This window comes from Macaca nemestrina, chromosome 1, assembly GCF_043159975.1.
Source record: "Macaca nemestrina isolate mMacNem1 chromosome 1, mMacNem.hap1, whole genome shotgun sequence".
Taxonomy (NCBI): Eukaryota; Metazoa; Chordata; class Mammalia; order Primates; family Cercopithecidae; genus Macaca; species Macaca nemestrina.
Genome location: NC_092125.1, coordinates 66,198,582 through 66,219,057, shown reverse-complemented (window position 1 = coordinate 66,219,057; position 20,476 = coordinate 66,198,582). Strand labels below are relative to the sequence as shown.

General features: G+C 50.1%; 1 protein-coding gene across 1 annotated transcript in view; it reads left to right on the top strand.

Annotated features, from left to right (window-relative positions):
• LOC105484884 (plexin A2) overlaps nucleotides 1–20,476 on the top strand; it is a 217,468-nt gene that overhangs the window by 187,181 nt on the left and 9,811 nt on the right. Inside the window, exons 14-26 of the mRNA XM_011746981.3 lie at nucleotides 2,335–2,452; nucleotides 4,410–4,546; nucleotides 5,784–5,951; nucleotides 6,104–6,197; nucleotides 11,081–11,320; nucleotides 11,969–12,112; nucleotides 12,436–12,670; nucleotides 13,977–14,119; nucleotides 14,786–15,054; nucleotides 17,103–17,169; nucleotides 17,393–17,539; nucleotides 18,199–18,358; nucleotides 18,709–18,812. Coding sequence (XP_011745283.2) covers nucleotides 2,335–2,452; nucleotides 4,410–4,546; nucleotides 5,784–5,951; nucleotides 6,104–6,197; nucleotides 11,081–11,320; nucleotides 11,969–12,112; nucleotides 12,436–12,670; nucleotides 13,977–14,119; nucleotides 14,786–15,054; nucleotides 17,103–17,169; nucleotides 17,393–17,539; nucleotides 18,199–18,358; nucleotides 18,709–18,812 — 2,026 coding nt within the window. The remainder of the gene's footprint in view (nucleotides 1–2,334; nucleotides 2,453–4,409; nucleotides 4,547–5,783; nucleotides 5,952–6,103; nucleotides 6,198–11,080; nucleotides 11,321–11,968; nucleotides 12,113–12,435; nucleotides 12,671–13,976; nucleotides 14,120–14,785; nucleotides 15,055–17,102; nucleotides 17,170–17,392; nucleotides 17,540–18,198; nucleotides 18,359–18,708; nucleotides 18,813–20,476) is intronic.

The window sequence follows — 20,476 nt, the reverse complement described above, 5'->3', positions numbered from 1 at the left end:
CTTAGGACTCTCCAGTTCTCAGATCTTCCTGCCCAGACCCTTTTCTACAACCCACTGCTAACCACAGGCCTCTGCCCACTCATTCCACACTCATTCCACAGCTGAGAAGGGGGCTCAGCCGATGCCCGAGAAAAGCGACCCATGGCCAGCTCTGATTCCTCCCCAGCACAGCCCCTGGACCCCTGCATCCTGCCTTTCCAACTACAGGTGCCCCTCCTTGGACACTTGGGTGGCATCCACCTCTCAGTCATCACTCTTCTCCTGGGTGCTTGAATATACTGCTTTTCTTTTGAAACATGAGCCCCAAGCAGGAAAATGTCCTAGAAGAGACAGTGTGCCAAGGGCCCATCATTAGCTCCACACAGGGGCAACTGACCAGGACTGTTCCAGGCCTTCTCCTTTCCTACACAGACCCAGGACCCAGGGAAGAACATTTCCATGCTGCCCATGACCTTCACATGTTCTCTTATTTCTTTTTTCCTTAACTTCAAGCCTGTGATGATTTCTTCCTCCTTTTCTTCTCTAAGATCACTCCAGCAGAGTGTCCGAGGGTGATGACTGAGTAGCAAGCAAACCCTAATTAGAAGAGAGGGAGAGAAACGTACCTGCTTCCTCCTGCTCTCTTCCCTCCTCTCCCCCAACACTGCCCACAATAGCCAGTTGATCCTCCCCTGGAGCTCCTTGAGCATACTGGGCATCATTTGCAGGATGTCAGGAACCTGAAACAGCAGCAGGTTGCCAGGGCCCAGGAAACAGGATGGGAGAGTCGTTAACCACACGCAGGTAGCAGCATGAAGATAACCACACGGTACCTTAAATTGAGCTTCTCGAATGCTCCCCTAATGGGGTTTCAGGAGACAGTTATGTGTAAAATATTAATTGATCATCACTATCATGTTTACTCGGGTTCATAATTAATTGATTGATTCATAGAGAAAGGGAAAAGAGACTATTCTTCCATATGAATTCAGTACTTTCTTGTTGAATCTAATATGCTAAACATAATAAGACAGTTATTGCATGTTAAGTAAATATTCGCCAGGAGTGAAAGTAGTTATTTGGGATTAACTGTTATGAAGGAGATGGAGATCAGTGGCGTGCCGTGTGTGTGAGCATGCAGCGTATTTGTTTAATGCAAGTTTTATTACATCGAAATGAAATCTCTGTTTAGTTACCTTCCTTCCTAGAGAAGCTGTTGAGATAAGCATCGCTCGGTTAAACACGGATCTTCCCCACCGTGCCAGGATAATGCTGGGGATTAGTGGAGATGGGGTCTGTTTTTCTGACTTCCCACTAAGCAAACTTACTAGCAGCACCAGACTGCTCTGAACCTCCGAAATGATGTTGGGAGGAAAGGAAAAATCCTTCCCTCTGTTCCCAAGGTCTTTTTTGCTAAACTGTCAGGGCCCTCTCCCATCCAGCCGAGGCCCGAACATTCCAGGCAAGAGTTTCCCCAAGTCCGTGATTCCTTCATCTCTCCCCATCCTCAGCTGCCCACCCTTTCTAGAAGGCTACCGTGGCTAAAGCAACCAGTATCTAAATGTGCTTGTGTAACTGCTCTCAGGCGCCAGGGAAGTCATCACTAGGGGTATTGATCTGGGCAGCTCAAGAGACAGGGCTGCACACCTCTTCCCTCCAGCTCTCCCGTTAGTGTGAGACTTGACTTTCACTCAAGGCCGTGTCACTGCCTCTTCTACCGGGTGCACTCAGCCCTTGATGAAGTGAAAGGCCAGTGTCACCTGCTGGCCTAATGAACTCGTCCAGCTCCCACCCCTTTGCAGGACTCCACCCCTCCCATTCTGCAGGGAGCTCCTTCTTTGAGCTCTCACTGTCTCACCAGATTATCTCTCCCCTTTTAAAAACTCACTACAGGAAGCAAACCACAATTGAATCGGCTTGGTAAACACGCCCTCACCCACTCCTTTAGGGAGCGTAGCAATGTCGGCTTGTTACATAGGAGAAAACGTCAGCTAGATTGCTGCCCTTAGATCACTCTGTTGGACATTCCCTTTATTCCACAAATTCTGGGTCCCTACCCAATGCTAGGCACCGCACTCGGCATGGGGAACCACAGAATTAGGCAGCAGAGCATATCAGAGGCACATAGGGCTGTAGAGATGATCCAGTTCAACCTTCACACCATACAGATGAGACCAAAACCCAGAGAGGGAAAGCACTGTACCCAAGGTCACACAGCAAGATGGATGACCAAGCTCTCTTGGTCTGGCATTACTGCAAGACTGTGATGACTCATTTGCCGTGACTGGGAGAGCAAGCGGGCAGGGATGCCAGCCCTTGCCCAGCCCCTCACCAGAAGGTTTGCCTTCTCCCCAGGATTGTCTGTGAGATGGGCCATGCCCTCGTGGGAACCACCTCCGGGCCGGTGCGCCTGTGCATTGGCGAGTGTAAGCCAGAGTTCATGACCAAGTCCCATCAGCAGTACACCTTCGTGGTGAGTACTGGGTCCAGGGCCGGGTGCCTGTGCCCAGGGAGGGCACTCACATGCTCCAGACTCCTCCCAGGAAGCCCCCACTCCCCTCTACCAACAAGCTTCTTGCAGACCAAGAAGGAGAAAAGGGACCCTCCAGATAAGGCAGCTTCTGGTCTTGCTACTTTCAGAGCCTGTCTTTCCAGGATGAGATGGGCCTGCGATTAACAAAGCTGTGGAGTCTTAGGAGTCCCAGAGGGCCACAGGTCAGCGTTCTAAATAAGGCAAAATCCAGCCTTTCTTAGAAAGTGGATCCTAGACTGGGGGCGGGGAGGGACTGCCTCTTGTCCCACCAATGTAATATCTTAGTCTGATTCTAGCCTAATGAGGATGCATAGCCTGAGGGACCTAATTAAATAAGTCTATATTTATCCACATGCTTTGTTTTCTGCCAAGGATATTTTAAGTGGGAGTTTAGAAGAGTCACTGAAATCTGGCAGGGCTGTGTATCTGTGCACAGGACCACCAGAGTCACTCTGTATGCTACTATAGTTACACGCACACACTCACACACTCACACTTGAAAACATCTCTTTATGCGCAGGCAACAGGTAGTCGAATTGCAAAGACTTTTTTCTGTGATGGCGCTCTATTCATACTGAATCAATAACTTGCTTCTGGGGCCCTGGAGCCAAGCGGGGCTATATTCATACTGAATCAATAACCTGGCTTCTTCAGCCCTGAAGTCTCTTTTCTGACACTTACCTACATTGCTACATGGAGTACTTCATTAAAAGGCATTAACACTAGCAGATGGGGTCAAACCAGCCTTGCTGAGAGTTTTAAAAAATCTTTAGAGCACAAAATTCTATTCTCTGTAAAGCATTTTACTGCTTGTTTCAGGTTTTCTAGCCTCTGCCTTCTTATCTTGGCATCTCCACCTTTTTCTCATACTCTTCTCTCTCAGATTGGAGAGTACCTTGCCCTATCTGCAGCCAACCTACTCCATCTCTTACCCAAGGCAAGGCAGGGGCAGTGGGCATTTGTGTTAGAAGCAAAGGCAGGAGAACTAGCTGGGGAGAATGTCAGCACTCTGACAATCCGGAGAAAGTCAGAGCTGAGAGGGGCTTTAGAGATAATCTAGCCTACCCTCCTCACTTGACAGAGGAGTAAAGAATGATCTGAAAACTTGCCTCAGGATGCACAGTGGATGAATGGCTGGTGCAAACTAGAATTCATGCCTGTATAGTTGCTCAGTTAAATGCATTTTCCAATTCACTCCACTCCACTGCCCTCCAGGCAGAAGCAATTCTTTTCTGATTTAGGTCAGCCGCCTGATGCATTTTAGGCTAGACATTTCTTTGAAGCTTCAGGCTGAATTTTACTACTTAGTGAGCTTAGTAGAAAGCCCTAGCCAGTGATGCACCATCCTCCTGATGAGGGTCTGAGATGCCATCTTAACATTTACTGACAGCTTTCTGCACCAGGTGCCCTGCTGTGCCCTTCTTATGCTTAGGGAAGGACAGAAGGGCATGTGCATGGGCCATTAATGGAGGACTTTAGCCTCTCGGTGGCCCAACCCAGGCAGGGACGCTTTATTCAGCCCTATCGATTTTGTGCCCAAAAAATCAGTACAGGCTCTAGATAGAAAAGCATTTTCAAATTGTTCTCAATTTGTAAACTAATTGATAGATTAGTCAGTGTCACCTCTGCTTTCCCTTCATTGTTATGAGCATGAGACTCTGGGGAGTTAATTAATTTCAGCACGTGGCTCTTCTGCCTTCCCGGACATGCCCAGAGATGATTCTTAGAAAGGTTCTCACCTCTGGGGTAAGCAGAGTGAGCATTTAGGATTGAAAAGGACAGGACAAGTACCACCATGCCTAGAATGAAAACAGTCTCTCCCATCTTTAGATCTAACCGTGGTCCATCCTTTTGGACAAAACCTAAGCTGTAGTCATTTCTCCGCTTCTTTCCAAAGAACCCTTCTGTGCTGTCACTCAACCCAATCCGAGGTCCGGAGTCCGGAGGCACTATGGTAACCATCACCGGCCATTACCTTGGGGCTGGGAGCAGTGTGGCAGTCTACCTGGGCAACCAGACCTGCGAGTTCTACGGGTGAGATGAACTTGAAGGCCCACCAGAAGACTGCACATCTGGGACACGTGCTGTACACATGTTACTGTGCATGTTCATTCATAGGCCTGCCCCATCACCTCCATATTATTTGCTACACCTAGACCCAAATACCATACCAGTCACTGTGAGAAATAAATGCCACTTGTCAGTTTATATCCCATATATGAAAGGGGCTGGATACTTCTAAAAATAATGAGAAGTGAGGGCCATGAGAACACCAGATGAAGGAGGCTCCTAGGAGCTCCCCAGTCACCGCTAGGATCAAGCATTCATTAAGTCCTCACTATGGTGACTTGAGAAACAGAGATTGCATAGCCACAGCTCTTAGAAAGCACAGACTTATGTTCAGGGCATCCTCTGTACATAAAAAATTGAACACCTACCATTTGCCAGCACTCCCCTAGCCCTGAAGATGTAGAGAATTCTGAAAGAATCCATGGATGAGAACCCAGTTTGCCCAGGATTATCTACTTGATAATCCTTCTTGATTATCTACTTGATTATCGCCTTCTTGGACTGGATATTCCACAAGGGCAAGGACTCTGCATTCACTGCTATATACAGTAGGTGCTCAGTGAATATTTGTTGACTGCCTGACCAGATTCTAAGCACTGGCTAAATAGTTATATTCTAGAAAAATCCAGAAAAGAGGCGTTCCCCAAAGTCAATGAAACCCTATCCCTGCCCCTCATTTTGTTTCTTTTTTTTTTTTTTTGAGACGGAGTTTTGCTCTTGTTGCCCAGACTGGAGTGCAATGGCACGATCTCGGCTCACCGCAACCTCCGCCTCCCAGGTTCAAGCAGTTCTCCTGCCTCAACCTCCCGAGTAGCTGGGATTACAGGCATGCACCACCATGCCTGGCTAATTTTGTATTTTTAGTAGAGATGGGGTTTCTCCATGTTAAGGCTGGTCTCGAACTCCTGACCTCAGGTGATCCAACCACCTCGGCCTCCCAAAGTGCTGGGATTACAGGCGTGAGCCACCGTGCCCGGAAGCCCCTCATTTTCTAACCCCCTTCTCCAATTTGCTACCTCCCAATCCACTGGAGCACTGATCTACACTGAAGCGGGATGTGTTCCATCGTATAGAATATAAAAGGATGAGAGAACACTTCTGTGGCCGTACCCCCAGACCAAGGAAATCCCCTTGTCGAGCCGGTAGGCACCTCTTGTTGCCCATGCCTTTCTTCTCAACCCTCCTTCTGTCTCCCTGTCAGGAGGTCAATGAGTGAGATCGTGTGTGTCTCACCCCCATCATCCAATGGCCTTGGCCCAGTCCCTGTTTCTGTGAGTGTCGACCGAGCCCGTGTGGATAACAACCTGCAGTTTGAGTACATAGATGACCCTCGGGTCCAGCGCATCGAGCCAGAGTGGAGCATTGCCAGGTGAGGCAGAAGGTGGGAGGGATGCACCTGGAAGCCACCCAGCATGATCCCTGCAACCCAAGTCTGGCTCATGAGAGGGTTTGCTAAGGTGGAGGTTCACCATGCCAGACTTGAGGGGGTTTTTACCTAACCCAGCCTCTGCCTGTTTCCAGTGGCCACACACCCCTGACCATCACAGGCTTCAACCTGGATGTCATCCAGGAGCCAAGGATCCGAGTCAAATTCAACGGCAAAGAATCTGTCAATGTGAGTAACTGTTGGTCCGCCCCAGCCTTTGGTAAACACAGCTCTGTGTTGATGTTTTGCAATGGGATGAGCTCTGGGTTAGGCACTGGAGCCCCTGAATACCCAAGACGAAAGCTGGCTTAAGATTCTGAGCCTGGAATCATGGTCCAAATACCTGAACATCACAATTTTTTTTTTTTTTAAGACATGGCCTCATCCTGTCACCTAGGCTGAGTGCAGTGGTGCAACCACAGCTCACTGCAGCCTCGACCTCCTGGGCTCAAGAGATCCTCCTGCCTCAACCTCCTGAGTAGCTGGGACCACAAGCGCCTCCTTGACTAGTTTATTATTATTATTATTTTAGAGACGAGGTCTCTTTTGCCCAACCTGGTCTCAAACTCCTGGGCTCAAGTGATCCTCCTGCCTTGGCCTCCCAAAGTGCTGGGATTATAGGCATGGGCCACCATATTCAGCCCTACAATTATTTTTATAGTATAATGACAGGACAATTTCTTGTCAGAAGGTGATATAGTGAGTGTACCAAAGTACTGGCTTCTGAGTTTATGCTACAGCACAAAAGGACTCCTGTTTTATGACAGGTTGACTTTGAGGTCTGACAAAAACCCATGTTGGGAGTGGTTGGAGAAATTCTGGCTCCAGATTCAGACAAGTCTGGAGAGGAAGCAGGGCTCTGCCATCTATTAGCTATACAAGCATGGTCAAGTCATTTAACCTCCGGATCCTCCACCCCTCAGCTATGAATGGTGACAAGCAGACCTGCCCCAGCTTCATAACCTGCCAGCCCGTGGCTGGCATGAGGTTGGCAGTTGATAAATGCTAGTCACTGCATCAGATAACTCCACCCCGCTTGCTAAGATGATCAGTTTGGACATTTTATATTAGTCTTCCATGCAGAGCCATGTAATTTTTGTAATTTTTAAAAAGTTGTCTGTATCACAGGGATAGAATGTCTGGTACGTTGTAAATTTTTTTATCATTTTTCTAGGCTCCATCTCACTCTTTCAGACAATATTTTTTGAAACATGATTGTATTCATAATTATATTATAGCAGATGCTACTATGGCCATTATTTTTTATAGAAATTACTTATATTACTGCTTTGACCTTCAGGGGCTTGACTAGGCTAAGATGGAGATGGAGAAGATGGTGTTGTCTCCCCTCTTACCCCTGACGCATTTCCAGGGTATTGAGGCTTCCATAAGAAACATGGAGATACATAAAATGACAGAGTGCTAGAAGGTTAGATATGGAAAGTCTCAGGGATCATCTGATGCAACCCCTTCATTGTGCAGCAGAGGAAACTAAGGCCAGAAATGTTAAATGACTTGCCCCCAATCATAAAGGTGACTGGTGGAAGAGCCAAGGTGGATCCCAAACATCCAGACTCTTCGTAACTAGGCCACATGAAATGCTGGTGGGCTTGACATTACCATCCTTCCTGAGATGTAGGGGCACTTGTACCACACCTTCGGTATCCACCACGGTCACTCCTTTTTGGGCTAAGTGAGCGCATGCCTCCTTCTACCAGGTGTAAAACTTGATCCATTGGTAAAAGAGCCTAGGCCCCCATTCCATTTCCAGACTGAAGCTTAGGGTCCCCAGAAGCTCACTGGTAACTCCAGGGTCTAGGGTGAGGTATGGGAACAAGAATGGTAAACTCACACCCAGGAAGGATTAAAAAAAAAAAAAGCAAGCAAATTAGATACACGTTTTAAAATATAGGTTTTGTTATTATTCAGGGATGGCAAGACCAGAATATAATTTGTTCTACTCATAGATCAGATCCCAAGAGAAGAGGGCAACCCATGCCCCAGGGGTCACAGGGGGAAGCACTGGGGTTGATCTGCCTGGAGGTGGAGGGAGAAACCATGGCAAGAGTCTTTTTGTGGTTTCTGCAGGAAGGAACAGGCACAGCAGGGTAAGCAAGTTTAGGATCAGCTAGTTTGAGTCATTTTAGCACGCTCGGGCCCAGAGCTGTCCCTAGATGTTTGGTGCCTGGTCCTGGAATGATTAGGGCATGAGGATAGTATGGAAAGGGGCAGTTGAGCTGTGTGGTCTGGATTGGTTTCTGTATATGAAAGGCAGGCTCACAGGCAAGTTATTTGCTATCTCTAGGATTTTGCCCTGGGAGGGACATTCCCTCCCCAGTCAGCAAGGCCCCAGATGTCAAAGCATCGGCATACAGAAAATAAAAGACATAATTAATACAGTCTAGAGATAATTTTGGAGGTGAGTACGTGACCTCCAAAGGCTTCAGCCTTAGTCCTCAGGAAGCCATGGAAGAGAAGCCTGGGCTGGGAAGCCCCTCTCCTTCCCCACACCTGACACCTGTGGCCAAAGGCTCAGGTCCCAATCCCCCTGCCCCTTCACCAGGACTCATTTACAGCCCTGGGCTGGAATGTTCTCAGTGCTTCCTCCAGCCCCATGCACCATGATCTCAATGTTCCAAGGACTTAAGAAGCAGTTCTGCCCTCTGGGGAGCTGGGGGCTCTCAGCTTCAGTGGTGACCTGCCTGGTATCTACAGGCTGGCAGACCCGGAGGGAAAAATGCAGGAATGTAGCTTTCTGTCAACTGGCTCCAGAATGGGAGGCTCAGAACCCCTGCCCTGTGCTTCCGCTTTCGGGAATGGTAGGAGAGAGGTAGGCACTTTGCCCCTGAAGCCCTGCCTGGTTGGGCCCCATCTCATCCTCAGCACACCTGGGCCTACCCCTCGCCTTTGGGATTTGAAGCTGCCCCAGTGGATAGCTAGGAGGGCCAGAGTGAAGCCGCCAAAGCCAGAGGAATGTTTGGCAAACAAAGTGCCAATGCAGCGTGGGGCAGGAAGTGTACAGAGGCCTGTTGCTTGGGAATGATTTGCTTATTCGTTGAGGAGCCTGGTCTAGGGAAGCTAGACTAGGACCAGCAGAGAGGAAGATGTTGGTGGTGAGGCTTACCAAAGCTCGGTGTCTTCTTGCAGAACCTAGGAACTGGGACCCCCTGGCTCAGCTGTACCCATTTCACCAAACCCCTCAACCTCCGCATGCCTCATTGCACCCTGCTGGAACATGAAAGGAGCATTAGGTTCATAAGGGGCTGCTGAATTGCACCACAGAAAGGGCAGGAATGTGTCCTCACTCCCACTACAGCATAAAGGCCACAGTGAGCCGTTTTGTTTAAACTCTTAAATTCCCTCTGGAAAGGAAGGGTTAAGACTTGGACTTGAAGCTCTGACATAATCTCTATGCAGTGTCAGCTATTTTTGCAGTTTCACACAGTCTTGGTTTCTGAACGTGAAGCTTGTGTGTGTGTATTGGCCAGACGCACAACATGTGTGGACCTGCCAGGACAGCGTGTGCTTAAGCAGCCTGAGTTCTCAGAGATGCCCTGGCTGTTGCTGGGACGCCGCTGCTCCCAAAGCTGAAACCGAGCTGTTCCGGGTGGGAGCCAGGCAGAGAGGGAGTAGGAGTCTGGGTTTTTCTTCCCAAGCCCCACGTGGGCGCTTTAATGGTTTCTGCAGTCTGACTGCTGTCTTGGGCAGCCCCAGAACCAGACCTCCACAGGAGAGAATGGCACAGCTCATGCTAAGGAGGGACTGAACCAGCCCAGCCACGATTTTAATTGGCACCAGAGTCCTCCAAGAGAAAAAGGATATCATGAACTCTGTGTCAAAACCAAGCTTCTGTCCCAGTGCAGAGTTAGGGGGCCCTTGGTTAGAGAAGAGAGAGAGGTCCTGCATAAAACATTTAAAGAGGGCTGGGCACAGTGGCTCAGGCCTGTAATCCTGGCACTTTGGGAGGCCGAAGCGGGTGGATCACCAGAGGTTAGGAGTTCAGGACCAGCCTGGCAAACATGGTGAAACCCCGTCTCTACTAAAAATACAAAAATTAGCTGGGCGTGGTGGCACATGCCTGTAATCCCAACTACCCAGGAAGCTGAGGCAGGAGAATTGCTGGAACCCAGGAGGCAGAGGCTGCAGTGAACCGAGATTACGCCACTGCATTCCAGCCTGGGTAACAGAGCAAGACTCCATCTCAAAAAACAAAACAAAACAAAACAAAAAAAACCAAAAAACATTTAGAGAGTTGCAGAATCCTATTTTTCATCAGTATTCAATCAACATTAACTGAACACCTACTACATACTGGGCAAAGTGCTCATCTCATACCACTTCCTGCTCCACACTCCACACACACACACACACACAATGCTATTCTGTCCTACTTTTTTCTCAAACATCCCATGCTCCCTTGTCCCCAGGCCTTTTGGTGCTGTTCCCTCTGCCTGGAACTTGTTCCCCTCCCCCTCCCTCTCCTTATCTAGGTAAGTCCTACTCATTCTTCAGATTAAATTTCATTCATTTCTTCCATGGGAAAACTTCCATGAGTCACTCCTACCCTGCTTCAGGCCATGCACACCCACGTGTGTCCATACATGCATACACACATACACACACTCATGCACACACACAGACACTCCTAGAGTAGCTGGTCCTTCCCTACCAAGGCGTTTATTTTTCACATCCCTGCATGCATCCAACAGTGCCATGTGTCCCCCATGCCCCAGGCCCTCTTCCAGGACTAGACTGTAATGCTTGTTTGTTTCCCCTCCAGACTGTGACTATTTCACTCTATAGCCCCCACCTCCTAGCACAGCGCCAGCACAAACTATAAACTAGATGCCCAAATAGTGTTGGTGAATGAATTAATGAAGAAGCTAAAATGCCCCCCACTCCCCCAAAATTTCACTGCCCTTTCCTGGAGGGCTTTCCCATGGAATGGAGACAAGCAAGTAAACCCAGTAACAAGACACAAAAACAGGGAGAGGGTTGGAGAACGGCTGCAGGCCCCTGGGCTCTGTCTGCCAGGCACTCAGTGTGTGAATGCTGTGCTCTGGATCTCTTAGGTGTGTAAAGTCGTGAACACAACCACCCTCACCTGCCTGGCACCCTCTCTGACCACGGACTACCGCCCTGGCCTGGACACTGTAGAACGGCCAGATGAGTTCGGATTTGTCTTTAACAATGTCCAATCCTTGCTGATTTACAACGACACCAAGTTTATCTACTACCCCAACCCGACCTTTGAACTGCTCAGCCCTACTGGAGTCTTGGATCAAAAGCCGGGATCGCCCATCATTCTTAAGGTATGAATGCCCACCAGAGAGGACCAGGGGCAGCGATGCCAGAGAGCACCCCGCATGCTCCTGGCCTTTCTTTCTTTCTGGCTCTCCTTTCTATGCTATCGAACCTGCAAAGCTGTCTCCTTCCTATAGAAGGAGCTCATGGATAGATATCGACCCATCAAGCCATATCCAGGCTTCTCAAGAAGTACTTTAGAATATTTCTGTTTGTTCTTGTGAGCTTTGGGAACCAGAGGTACTGCAATGACTTGGGAGTAACTGTTTCCTTTTCCATCCACTCTATGGCCACAGACACCTGCACACACATTTCAAGAGGTCACAGTCCCTGGCACTGTCCATCCAAGTGATTTGTTGCCACACTACTTTCATGAAATCCCATGTATCCTCCCCCAAATTTTCTCTTATTTAGTGTTTGTCTCCCCTGTATTTTTCCCACTCTCTTCTTCATTTTCGTTCTCTCCTGCCTCTGTTTTCTCTCTTTCTCTCTAGATCATGGCTGTTAGAAGTCCCCTCCACAAAAACTTGCCAAGGAGTCATTTCCTGGTTTTTGCACTGCTGCCCTTCCCCATCTCCTTAATCTCTTTTTAAGTAGGCAATTAACTTGTGCATGCATGTGTCAATTATGCCTATAAAGACTGCTATTCTCTACAGGGCAAAAACCTCTGCCCTCCTGCCTCTGGAGGGGCCAAACTCAACTACACTGTGTTCATCGGAGAGACCCCTTGTGCTGTCACTGTATCGGAGACCCAGCTTCTCTGCGAGCCTCCCAACCTCACTGGGCAGCACAAGGTCATGGTGAGTGAGCCCCTCCTCTGTTGTGCCTCCTCCCCGCCTCGTGGTGCATGTGTGATCTGTCCTAAGGAAAGGCTCTCTTCTGCCTCGTTGTCTGACTCACCCCCTCCATATCTCCTCATCTCTGTGTCCTACATCAAAATGGATATAAGCTGAGAACACAAGAAAAGAAAGGCAGATGCCAAGGCAGGAAGTTGCTTTTTATCCAGATCTGCACTGTGTGGTTGTGGTCTGTCATGTCCTTCCTCGCACTGTAAGGATCTGCTGGCATGCCAGGGCTCTACACCTTGTGCATCCGTGTGCGTCTGTGTGTGTACAATGCACAGGTTCACGTGGGCGGGATGGTGTTCTCGCCTGGCTCGGTGAGTGTCATCTCAGACAGCTTGCTGACCCTGCCAGCCATCGTCAGCATCGCGGCCGGCGGCAGCCTCCTCCTCATCATCGTCATCATCGTCCTCATTGCCTACAAGCGCAAGTCTCGAGAAAATGACCTCACTCTCAAGCGGCTGCAAATGCAGATGGACAACCTGGAGTCCCGCGTGGCCCTGGAGTGCAAGGAAGGTTAGTGGAAGCACACCCTCATTTGCTAGGTCCCTCTTTCTCCACCTGCCTTATTGCCCTTCTCCCTGCAGACAACTCCCATCTTTACTCCCATTGTTGCCAGCCATGCCTTTTCATTCCACTTTCACCTCTGTTTTCCCAGAACTTCTCTTGCCCATAGGGCCAGAGATGTCCAATGAAGAATGCCCACTGCATGAGGACCCAGGTCCAACTACATTGTTCTAGTCTCTTCTTCGCCCTGACTCATCCCACAATCTGGCCAACACCTTCTCCCTCTCAGGGCCTCAATGTCCCCACAGTCAGAGCCCCCAGGCTCCATAGCCTCAGACTCTAGATTCCCCACGGGAGTGTCCAGCTCCTGTTTTTTGCACACTATCTTCGCAGCACGTGAGAGCAATGGCAGGAAAGGCAGAAGAGCACCTGCCTCATCTCCCCCAGGGTTTGTTTTCCATCAGTGCTGCAGGCTGAGCGCTCTGAAGGCCGCCACTTGGTGTCCTTGGCTGTGGACGTGTGTGGGAGTGCACTTTGTGTTTTCTCCTGTGTACCACGCAACCACAGCCTCGAGGTGACGAGTGTACCTGGCGTCCTCTCAGGCTGAGGACCTGGCAGGCTCTCAGGGTAAACAGCTCAATTAGGAATGAAAACATTTCTCCTTTTGCTGCAAATGTCAAGATCAGAAACAAGCCCTCTGCTGGATGACAGGGAAGAGCTGGGCTGGGAAATAGGACAGGTGGAGCCAAGGCTCTTCCTGGCAACAGGGCTGGTGAGTTTGGGAGAGGAAGGAGCCAGGAAGACAGGTGTGCCACCACCAAAGTGAGGCTTCTGAAGCCCTTCCCGTCCCAAACTCGGCTCTGAGCTGAGCATCTCATGACCAGGCCTCCCCTAGGCTTTTGCATCTTGATTTATTGTCTTGCTTGGAAAAGGGCAGCACTTTGCCTGTTCTGGTCTTTGCTGGACCCCCTCAGCCATGGTCTCTCACCTGCCTCCAGCACCTCCGGGATCTTTACTAAACAGCCCAATCATAATATTCTTTTTTCCTTGTTGTAACTACACTTGTAATATGTAAAGAGAAAATTCAAAATTATAGATAAGTACAGAGGAGAAAATAACATAAAAATCACCCATTTCCCCACCACCTAAAAAAGATAGGCTGGAAGTAGCCCCGCCCTCTGGAGACACACCCCCATAATCCTCAGAGTTTCTACACCCTAGGTCCTCCCCTCCTCCTTTGCAAACTTCTTCTCCCTCTTTCTCCTCTCCCGACTGGGGCTTTCCCACGAGCCTGTCTGTGTGCTTATTCTCATAGCTTTTGCTGAGCTCCAGACGGATATCAATGAGCTGACCAGTGACCTGGACCGCTCGGGAATCCCTTACCTGGACTATCGTACCTACGCTATGCGAGTCCTGTTCCCGGGCATCGAGGACCACCCCGTCCTGCGGGAGCTGGAGGTAATGCCTGCCTCTTGGGCCCAGCCACCCATGCAGACCCAGTGTATCCTAGGAAATCCAGATGAGACCCAGCAGCACAGAGTAAGGTTAACAGTGAAGAGGGGTCAGTAGTTTGTAACAACATCTCAGCAACAGAGCTATCAGGAAGGTTACGGCCAAGGGGGCACCCAGGCTCATTGGGATGGTTCCAGGGTAAAGCTCATTGTCATTTTTTAATTAATGACTGAAATAACTAACTAAGATACTGCCTTATTCTAAAATGGATTTAAGATGGCTTAAAGAAAGACACAGGATTCTATGAGGTTTGTTTCTTCATTTGTTGGTTTGTTTTACTAAAGATAATAAATCAGGCAGAGGAGATTAAGGGGAGACTAATAAACTGAGAAGTTTGAGGGAGTGTCTCCTATTCTATCCTTGGGAAAATCAGGCAGCCTCCCCTCTGAGAGCTCCGCGTGGAGCCCAGCCTCCCCGGCCCAGTGCAAGGTCAGAGCAGACAGCTGTTCCTACATCATCGCAGGCGGGCGGAATAGGGTTGGGGTGGTGATAGGCCTCAAAGATAGGGTCCTACAGCTAGTGTCATTGCCGGCAGGCCCTCAGTGAGATCCTCGGGTAAGAGGCCCGATGCCTGTTCTCTAAGGGCATCGTCTCCACCACGCCCCACCCCAGGTACAAGGAAATGGGCAGCAGCACGTGGAGAAGGCCCTGAAGCTCTTTGCCCAGCTCATCAACAACAAGGTGTTCCTGCTGACCTTCATCCGCACCCTGGAGCTGCAGCGTAGTTTCTCCATGCGCGACCGGGGCAACGTGGCTTCGCTCATCATGACCGGCCTGCAGGGCCGCCTGGAGTACGCCACCGATGTCCTCAAGCAGCTACTCTCTGACCTCATCGATAAGAACCTGGAGAACAAGAACCACCCCAAGCTGCTACTCCGGAGGTCTGGCCTGCAGCAGTGGGTGGAGAGGGTGGCAGGAGTCTGAACGGGGACAGAGTACCTCATTATAGCAGGCCCCACGAGCAGCATGAGAAGGCCCATTCCCCAGAAGGGTCACCCATTCAGAGCAGCCTGTGTCCTCACGTCTCTGCAGGGCAGAATCTGACTTTCCTTCAGCCCGGGGAGACTACAGAGTCTGAAGTTGCCCAAGCATGATGGACAAGCTCAGACCTTTGCTTGGATCTCAGCTGGAGTCCCAGCTCTGCCTCCTGCTAGCTCTGTGATTTCTAGCCAGTGTTGTAACCTCTCTGTTGTTTAGTTTCCACCTAGACAAAATGAGAAAAATAATTCCTATCTCACGGTCTCTTCCTCCCCGTGTCTCTAGAGCTGTGCTGTCCAGCACAGCAACCCCTAGCCACAGGTAGCTGCTACAAATTAAAATGAAATAGACTGTAAAATCCAGCTCCTCCACTGCCCTAGCACCTAGCCGCATTCTAAGTGTTCGGTCGCCACATTGCAGCTAGTGGCCACCATACTGGACCGCACGGATAGAGAACATTCGCATTATCGCAGGAGGTTCTATTGCGTAGCACTGAGCTCAGGATTTGGACAGCCTGGAAGGCTGTGCCTTCTGAGCTCAGCTTCCTGGATCTGAATCACAGCATCCACTACACATGCCCGCTGCAGTTTTCCTGGTAGGGGAGAGGGTTAGAGACCTCAACATCCCCTGAGCCCAACCTCCCTAGAGGCCGTGGGGAGCCAGGCACAGCTTTGGAGTCCTCTGGGCAGCAGGGGCTGGAGGGTTCCACCTCCGTTCACCACCCCTCCTCTTTAGCCTTCCTATAGCAAGGTCTCAGGCTTCCAGACCCCACGTGGGCTGAGGAGGGAGGAAGAATGGCTTTGTTTTATGAGTACTGAGCCCCCATCCTGCCAATCTGAGCATTAGAAACTCTCATTAAGAACTGTTGTATTTAAATTAGAGCTAATCTCAGGCACAATGCAGGGAGAGGGTGCTGGGAGGAGCCAGGGGAGAAAGCTACAATTTTTTCTGCCATTGTCACTCTCTCCCAGGCCCAGATTGCAGAGCAGCCCTGGCAAATGCCTGGGATTTACTGCAACAACAGGGTATAATTTCTACCACGTGCAGGGAGTTAAAATACCCCTCCGGCATCCTCTTCACTGAGGGTCTGTCACAGTCACTTTGTTCCTTCCCAAATCCCCAGATCTGTAGCCCTGGGACGGGAAGGGGAGGGGGGCCAGTGCTTACATGAGCAAATACCCTGTTGGCAAAACACTTAAGCATTGCTCTCTACCTGAGGGCTGGGATCCAAGACCCCACATGACAGCAATAATGACAGCTAATGCATAGTGCTTAGCAGGTGCCAGGCACTTTTCTTAGCACTTTACAAATACAAATAGTAACTCATTCAACCTTGACAACAACCATCGGGGGTGGATGTTATTACGACTGTCTCCATTTAGAGATGTGACTACAGAAACCAGAGAGGTTAAATGACCTGCCCAAGGTCACACAGCCAGTGTATGGCAGAATCAGGATTTGAACCCAAGGAAGTCTAACCCTGAGTGTTTTTGGAGGGGAAGGGACCAGGTACCTTCCAGATAGGCAAAACAGGGTACTCATGCAGGCAAGAAAGCCCCGAAGGACCGGGAAACTCTCTAGTTATCACCCTAAGACCAGAAGTGAGTTGGGAGAACCGGTTCTTTATAGCCCCATGGGATAGTGAGGTGCCTTTATCCACAGACCTTGTCTCAGATGCAGCCAAAGCAGTTCAGAGCACCACGGACCATCAGGGCTGAAAAGGCCAACCTCTCCATTTTCATAGGAAATTGAGGCCCAGAAAGAAGCCACCCCTACCCCCAGGTCACAGTCTAGTTACTGGGCGAGCTGGGCTGCGACCCAGGTGTCCTGACGCCCCACCTTGCGTTCTCGCATGCTCCGTTGTTCTCTTGGGAGACCTCGCGACAAGCCCAGGCCCCACACGGAGACCCCTCTGTGAAGGACTGCCCCTTACCCTTTCTTCCTTCCCCAGGACAGAGTCTGTGGCTGAAAAGATGCTGACCAATTGGTTCGCCTTCCTCCTGCACAAGTTCCTAAAGGTGAGACAGGGAGTGAGATGGGGCCTAGGGTCCGGGGCAGATGGTGCTGCTGCTCAGATCCTGGCCACAGGGCTGCATGGGGACCCCCTCCCTCAGGAGCAGGAACCTGGACTGGGTGTGCTAAAGCCCCTCCTTCCACTGGCCTCGCTCCGAGAGAGGAAAGGGAAAACGTGCAAACCTGAGGAGGCCATGCCCACACTTCCTGCCCTGCCTGTGCCCACAGGAGTGCGCGGGGGAGCCACTCTTCATGCTGTACTGCGCCATCAAGCAGCAGATGGAGAAGGGCCCTATTGACGCCATCACGGGCGAGGCCCGCTACTCCCTGAGTGAGGACAAGCTCATCCGGCAGCAGATCGAGTACAAGACCCTGGTGAGGAAGCCAGAAGCTCCGGGCCCGCATGTGTATCTTCTGCTCCTGCCCCTTACTCTGCCTTCTGTCCATAAAAGCAGTCTAGGGGGTCAATAAAGAGGATGGGAGGCTGGTCTGGGGTGAGTCCAAAGGGCAGCTACGTGTACCAAGAGCAAGGCAGGCAGGCCCACCCCCCAATCCCATCTCATTTGGTAAGCCCTAAAAAGCACTCCATGCCTCTGTTTACCCTAGACAATATTGGGGGAGAAAAAAGTTCATCCATCATTAGGTATTGGGTAATTGGCATTATGAGAAAGATGTATGTTGGTTCCTAACATAGAGGCTTTGGGGAAGTGCACCACTAGTCTCTGATACATCTAGAACCATCTCTAAACACCGAGGGTGCCTCATTCCAGAACTATAGTCTCTCCTAAGCCATCCAGGAGCTAGAAAGTAGAGTCCTGGTGCTTTGAGAATGAAGAAGTGGACACAATGACTCAGGCTGTCATTTGGCAGATGTTACGAAGGTGAGGGAAACTGAGTCACAGACCAGAAAAGTACCCTTATTCCCTCTATAAAGAGAGTGAACTTTGGAAAAAGAAGATTCTGAGGTCCTGACCCTCTCCCTCAAACTACTCCTTCAGCTCCTGTCCTGCTCACCCTCTGTCCCCCACTTGTAGATCCTGAACTGCGTCAACCCTGACAACGAGAACAGCCCAGAGATCCCAGTGAAGGTGTTAAACTGTGACACCATCACACAAGTCAAGGAGAAGATTCTTGATGCCGTGTATAAGAATGTGCCCTATTCCCAGCGGCCGAGGGCGGTGGACATGGACTTGGGTAGGAAGCCTGGACTCGGAGTGTGAGGGCAGGGGTTGAGGGATGAAAGAAGGGAAGCTGCCCTGCACACAACCCTTGCAGGGGCATGACTGTGTCCTGGCCAGGTGAGGCCCATGTGAAATGCTTCCCGCTTTGGGCACTGCCTGTTCAGATGTGGCTGTCTCTGAGGAGACCCACGTGTTTCCTCTGCTGCCTGGGCCCAGGGAGCCCTAGATGTCTCTAGCCTCTGTTATTGGTACCAGCTTGAGGGGGCCAGGCTGCCAGGTCCCTAGAGAAGGTGCAATCGGGAGACACTGGCTCACAGCCCTCATCCCTCTCACGTTGCTCCCTGCACCACCCCCTCCTCCCAGAGTGGCGCCAAGGCCGGATCGCCCGGGTCGTGCTGCAAGATGAGGACATCACCACCAAGATTGAGGGTGACTGGAAGCGGCTCAACACACTGATGCATTATCAGGTGAGAGGGGGTGTCTCTTCCCCTCTTCAACTTCCCAGAATATTCCCTTCCCGCTAAGCCTTGCTCTAAGGCCTCAAAAGTCTGAAAAAGATTTTCCTCTCCCTGCTTTCCTCCTCCTACTGGAGCATAGAACAGGGATTCTCAGCCATGGCTGCCCATTGGAATTACTGAGGGAACTGATAAAAAACATGAGTGACCAGACTCCACCCTCAGAAACATATTTAATGGGCCTGGGGTAAGGTCTAGGCATTTCTATTCTGTGTACCTCTACATTTGCAAAAAAAAAAACAAAAAAACAAAAAAACAACTGTATATTGCAAAGCCTTCCACATTACCTGGCCCTCTCTCTTTAGCATCTTACTAACGCAGCCCACACCTCTGACTTACAGTGGAGCAGGGAGTTGGATAGACTTCTCTTGAGGTCTTACATTCTTCCTCTTAGTAGCTAGTTTCCTTGGGAAAATTACCCAGGCTTTCTTTTCTCTCACCTGTAAAATGGGGCTCCTGGTGAACCCTGCCCCGTACAGTTGTATGGAATAGATACAAGATAGAAGGTGAGGTGTTTAGCACACAGGCAGACACATTGAATGAGCAATCAAAAAAAAAAAAAAAAAAAATCCCTGCAAAAGAACACAAGATCAAGGAGGTATCTACTCCCGCGTCTTCTCCCCTCCCATGGTAACCACTCCCGGCTGGGGGGTCTCTGTAAGATTAAGCACAGGTAGACAGGTTGGGATTCAGAAAAAATACTAAAATAGAAACTGGAAATAAGAGACACCAAGGGAAATTAAACCAACCAGAGGAAGCGCCTCAGGCTGCAAGACCCATGGGATCGTCTGATTAATAACATCCTCCCATGTCCCTGTCTCGGAAAGAAAGATTTGCAGAGGGGCTGGCAGGCTGGGCTCTCAGGCACTGAGCTGCCAACCACCAGGCGCTGGAGCTGGCAGGAGCCTCCACGGGCACAGAGGAAGCTAGGGCACAGGGGATCCCCAAAAATGCTCTTCTCCAGGCTCCATCCCCCTGACTCACCTGCACCCCCCATCCTGACACCCTGCCTGGACCCCCGCCCAGAGGACATGAGTGTGGTGTAGTGAGAAGAGAAGAGGCTTTAGAAGCTATATTTAACCCCTGCTTCCCCACTCATTGGTGTCGTGACTTTAATCTCTCTGCACCTGGGGCTCCTCATCTATAAAATGGAGATAACAACCCTTACTTGTGAAAGTGTGAGGTGCCCAGGATTGTACTTGCAGATAAGGTAGCTGCCATCACTCCCTGTTAATTCTGTACACATACACACATGCCCAACCACCACCACTTCATATGGTGCTTAATGTATCCGGTAGAACAATTGTAATGAACCAATTAAAGTTGAATAAGAAAGTGCAAAAGAAAACGGCATGATGCTCCCAAATCATGAGTTTCTAAAGGGCAGGAGTGGGGTCTTTCTGCTTCTGCCTCTGATACCCTAATGCTTGTTACTGGGCTTTCCAACCTGCGGCTCCCAATCAGAAGAAGGAACTATTCTGTTCTTTTGGTGCTGATCATACAAAGCACTTTCAATTCCCTGATGTCATTTATCATTCATGTATGCATTCATTCCTCAAATATTTACTGAGCTTTTGCTGAGTGCAAGTCACTTCCCACATGCTAGCCCTGAGTGA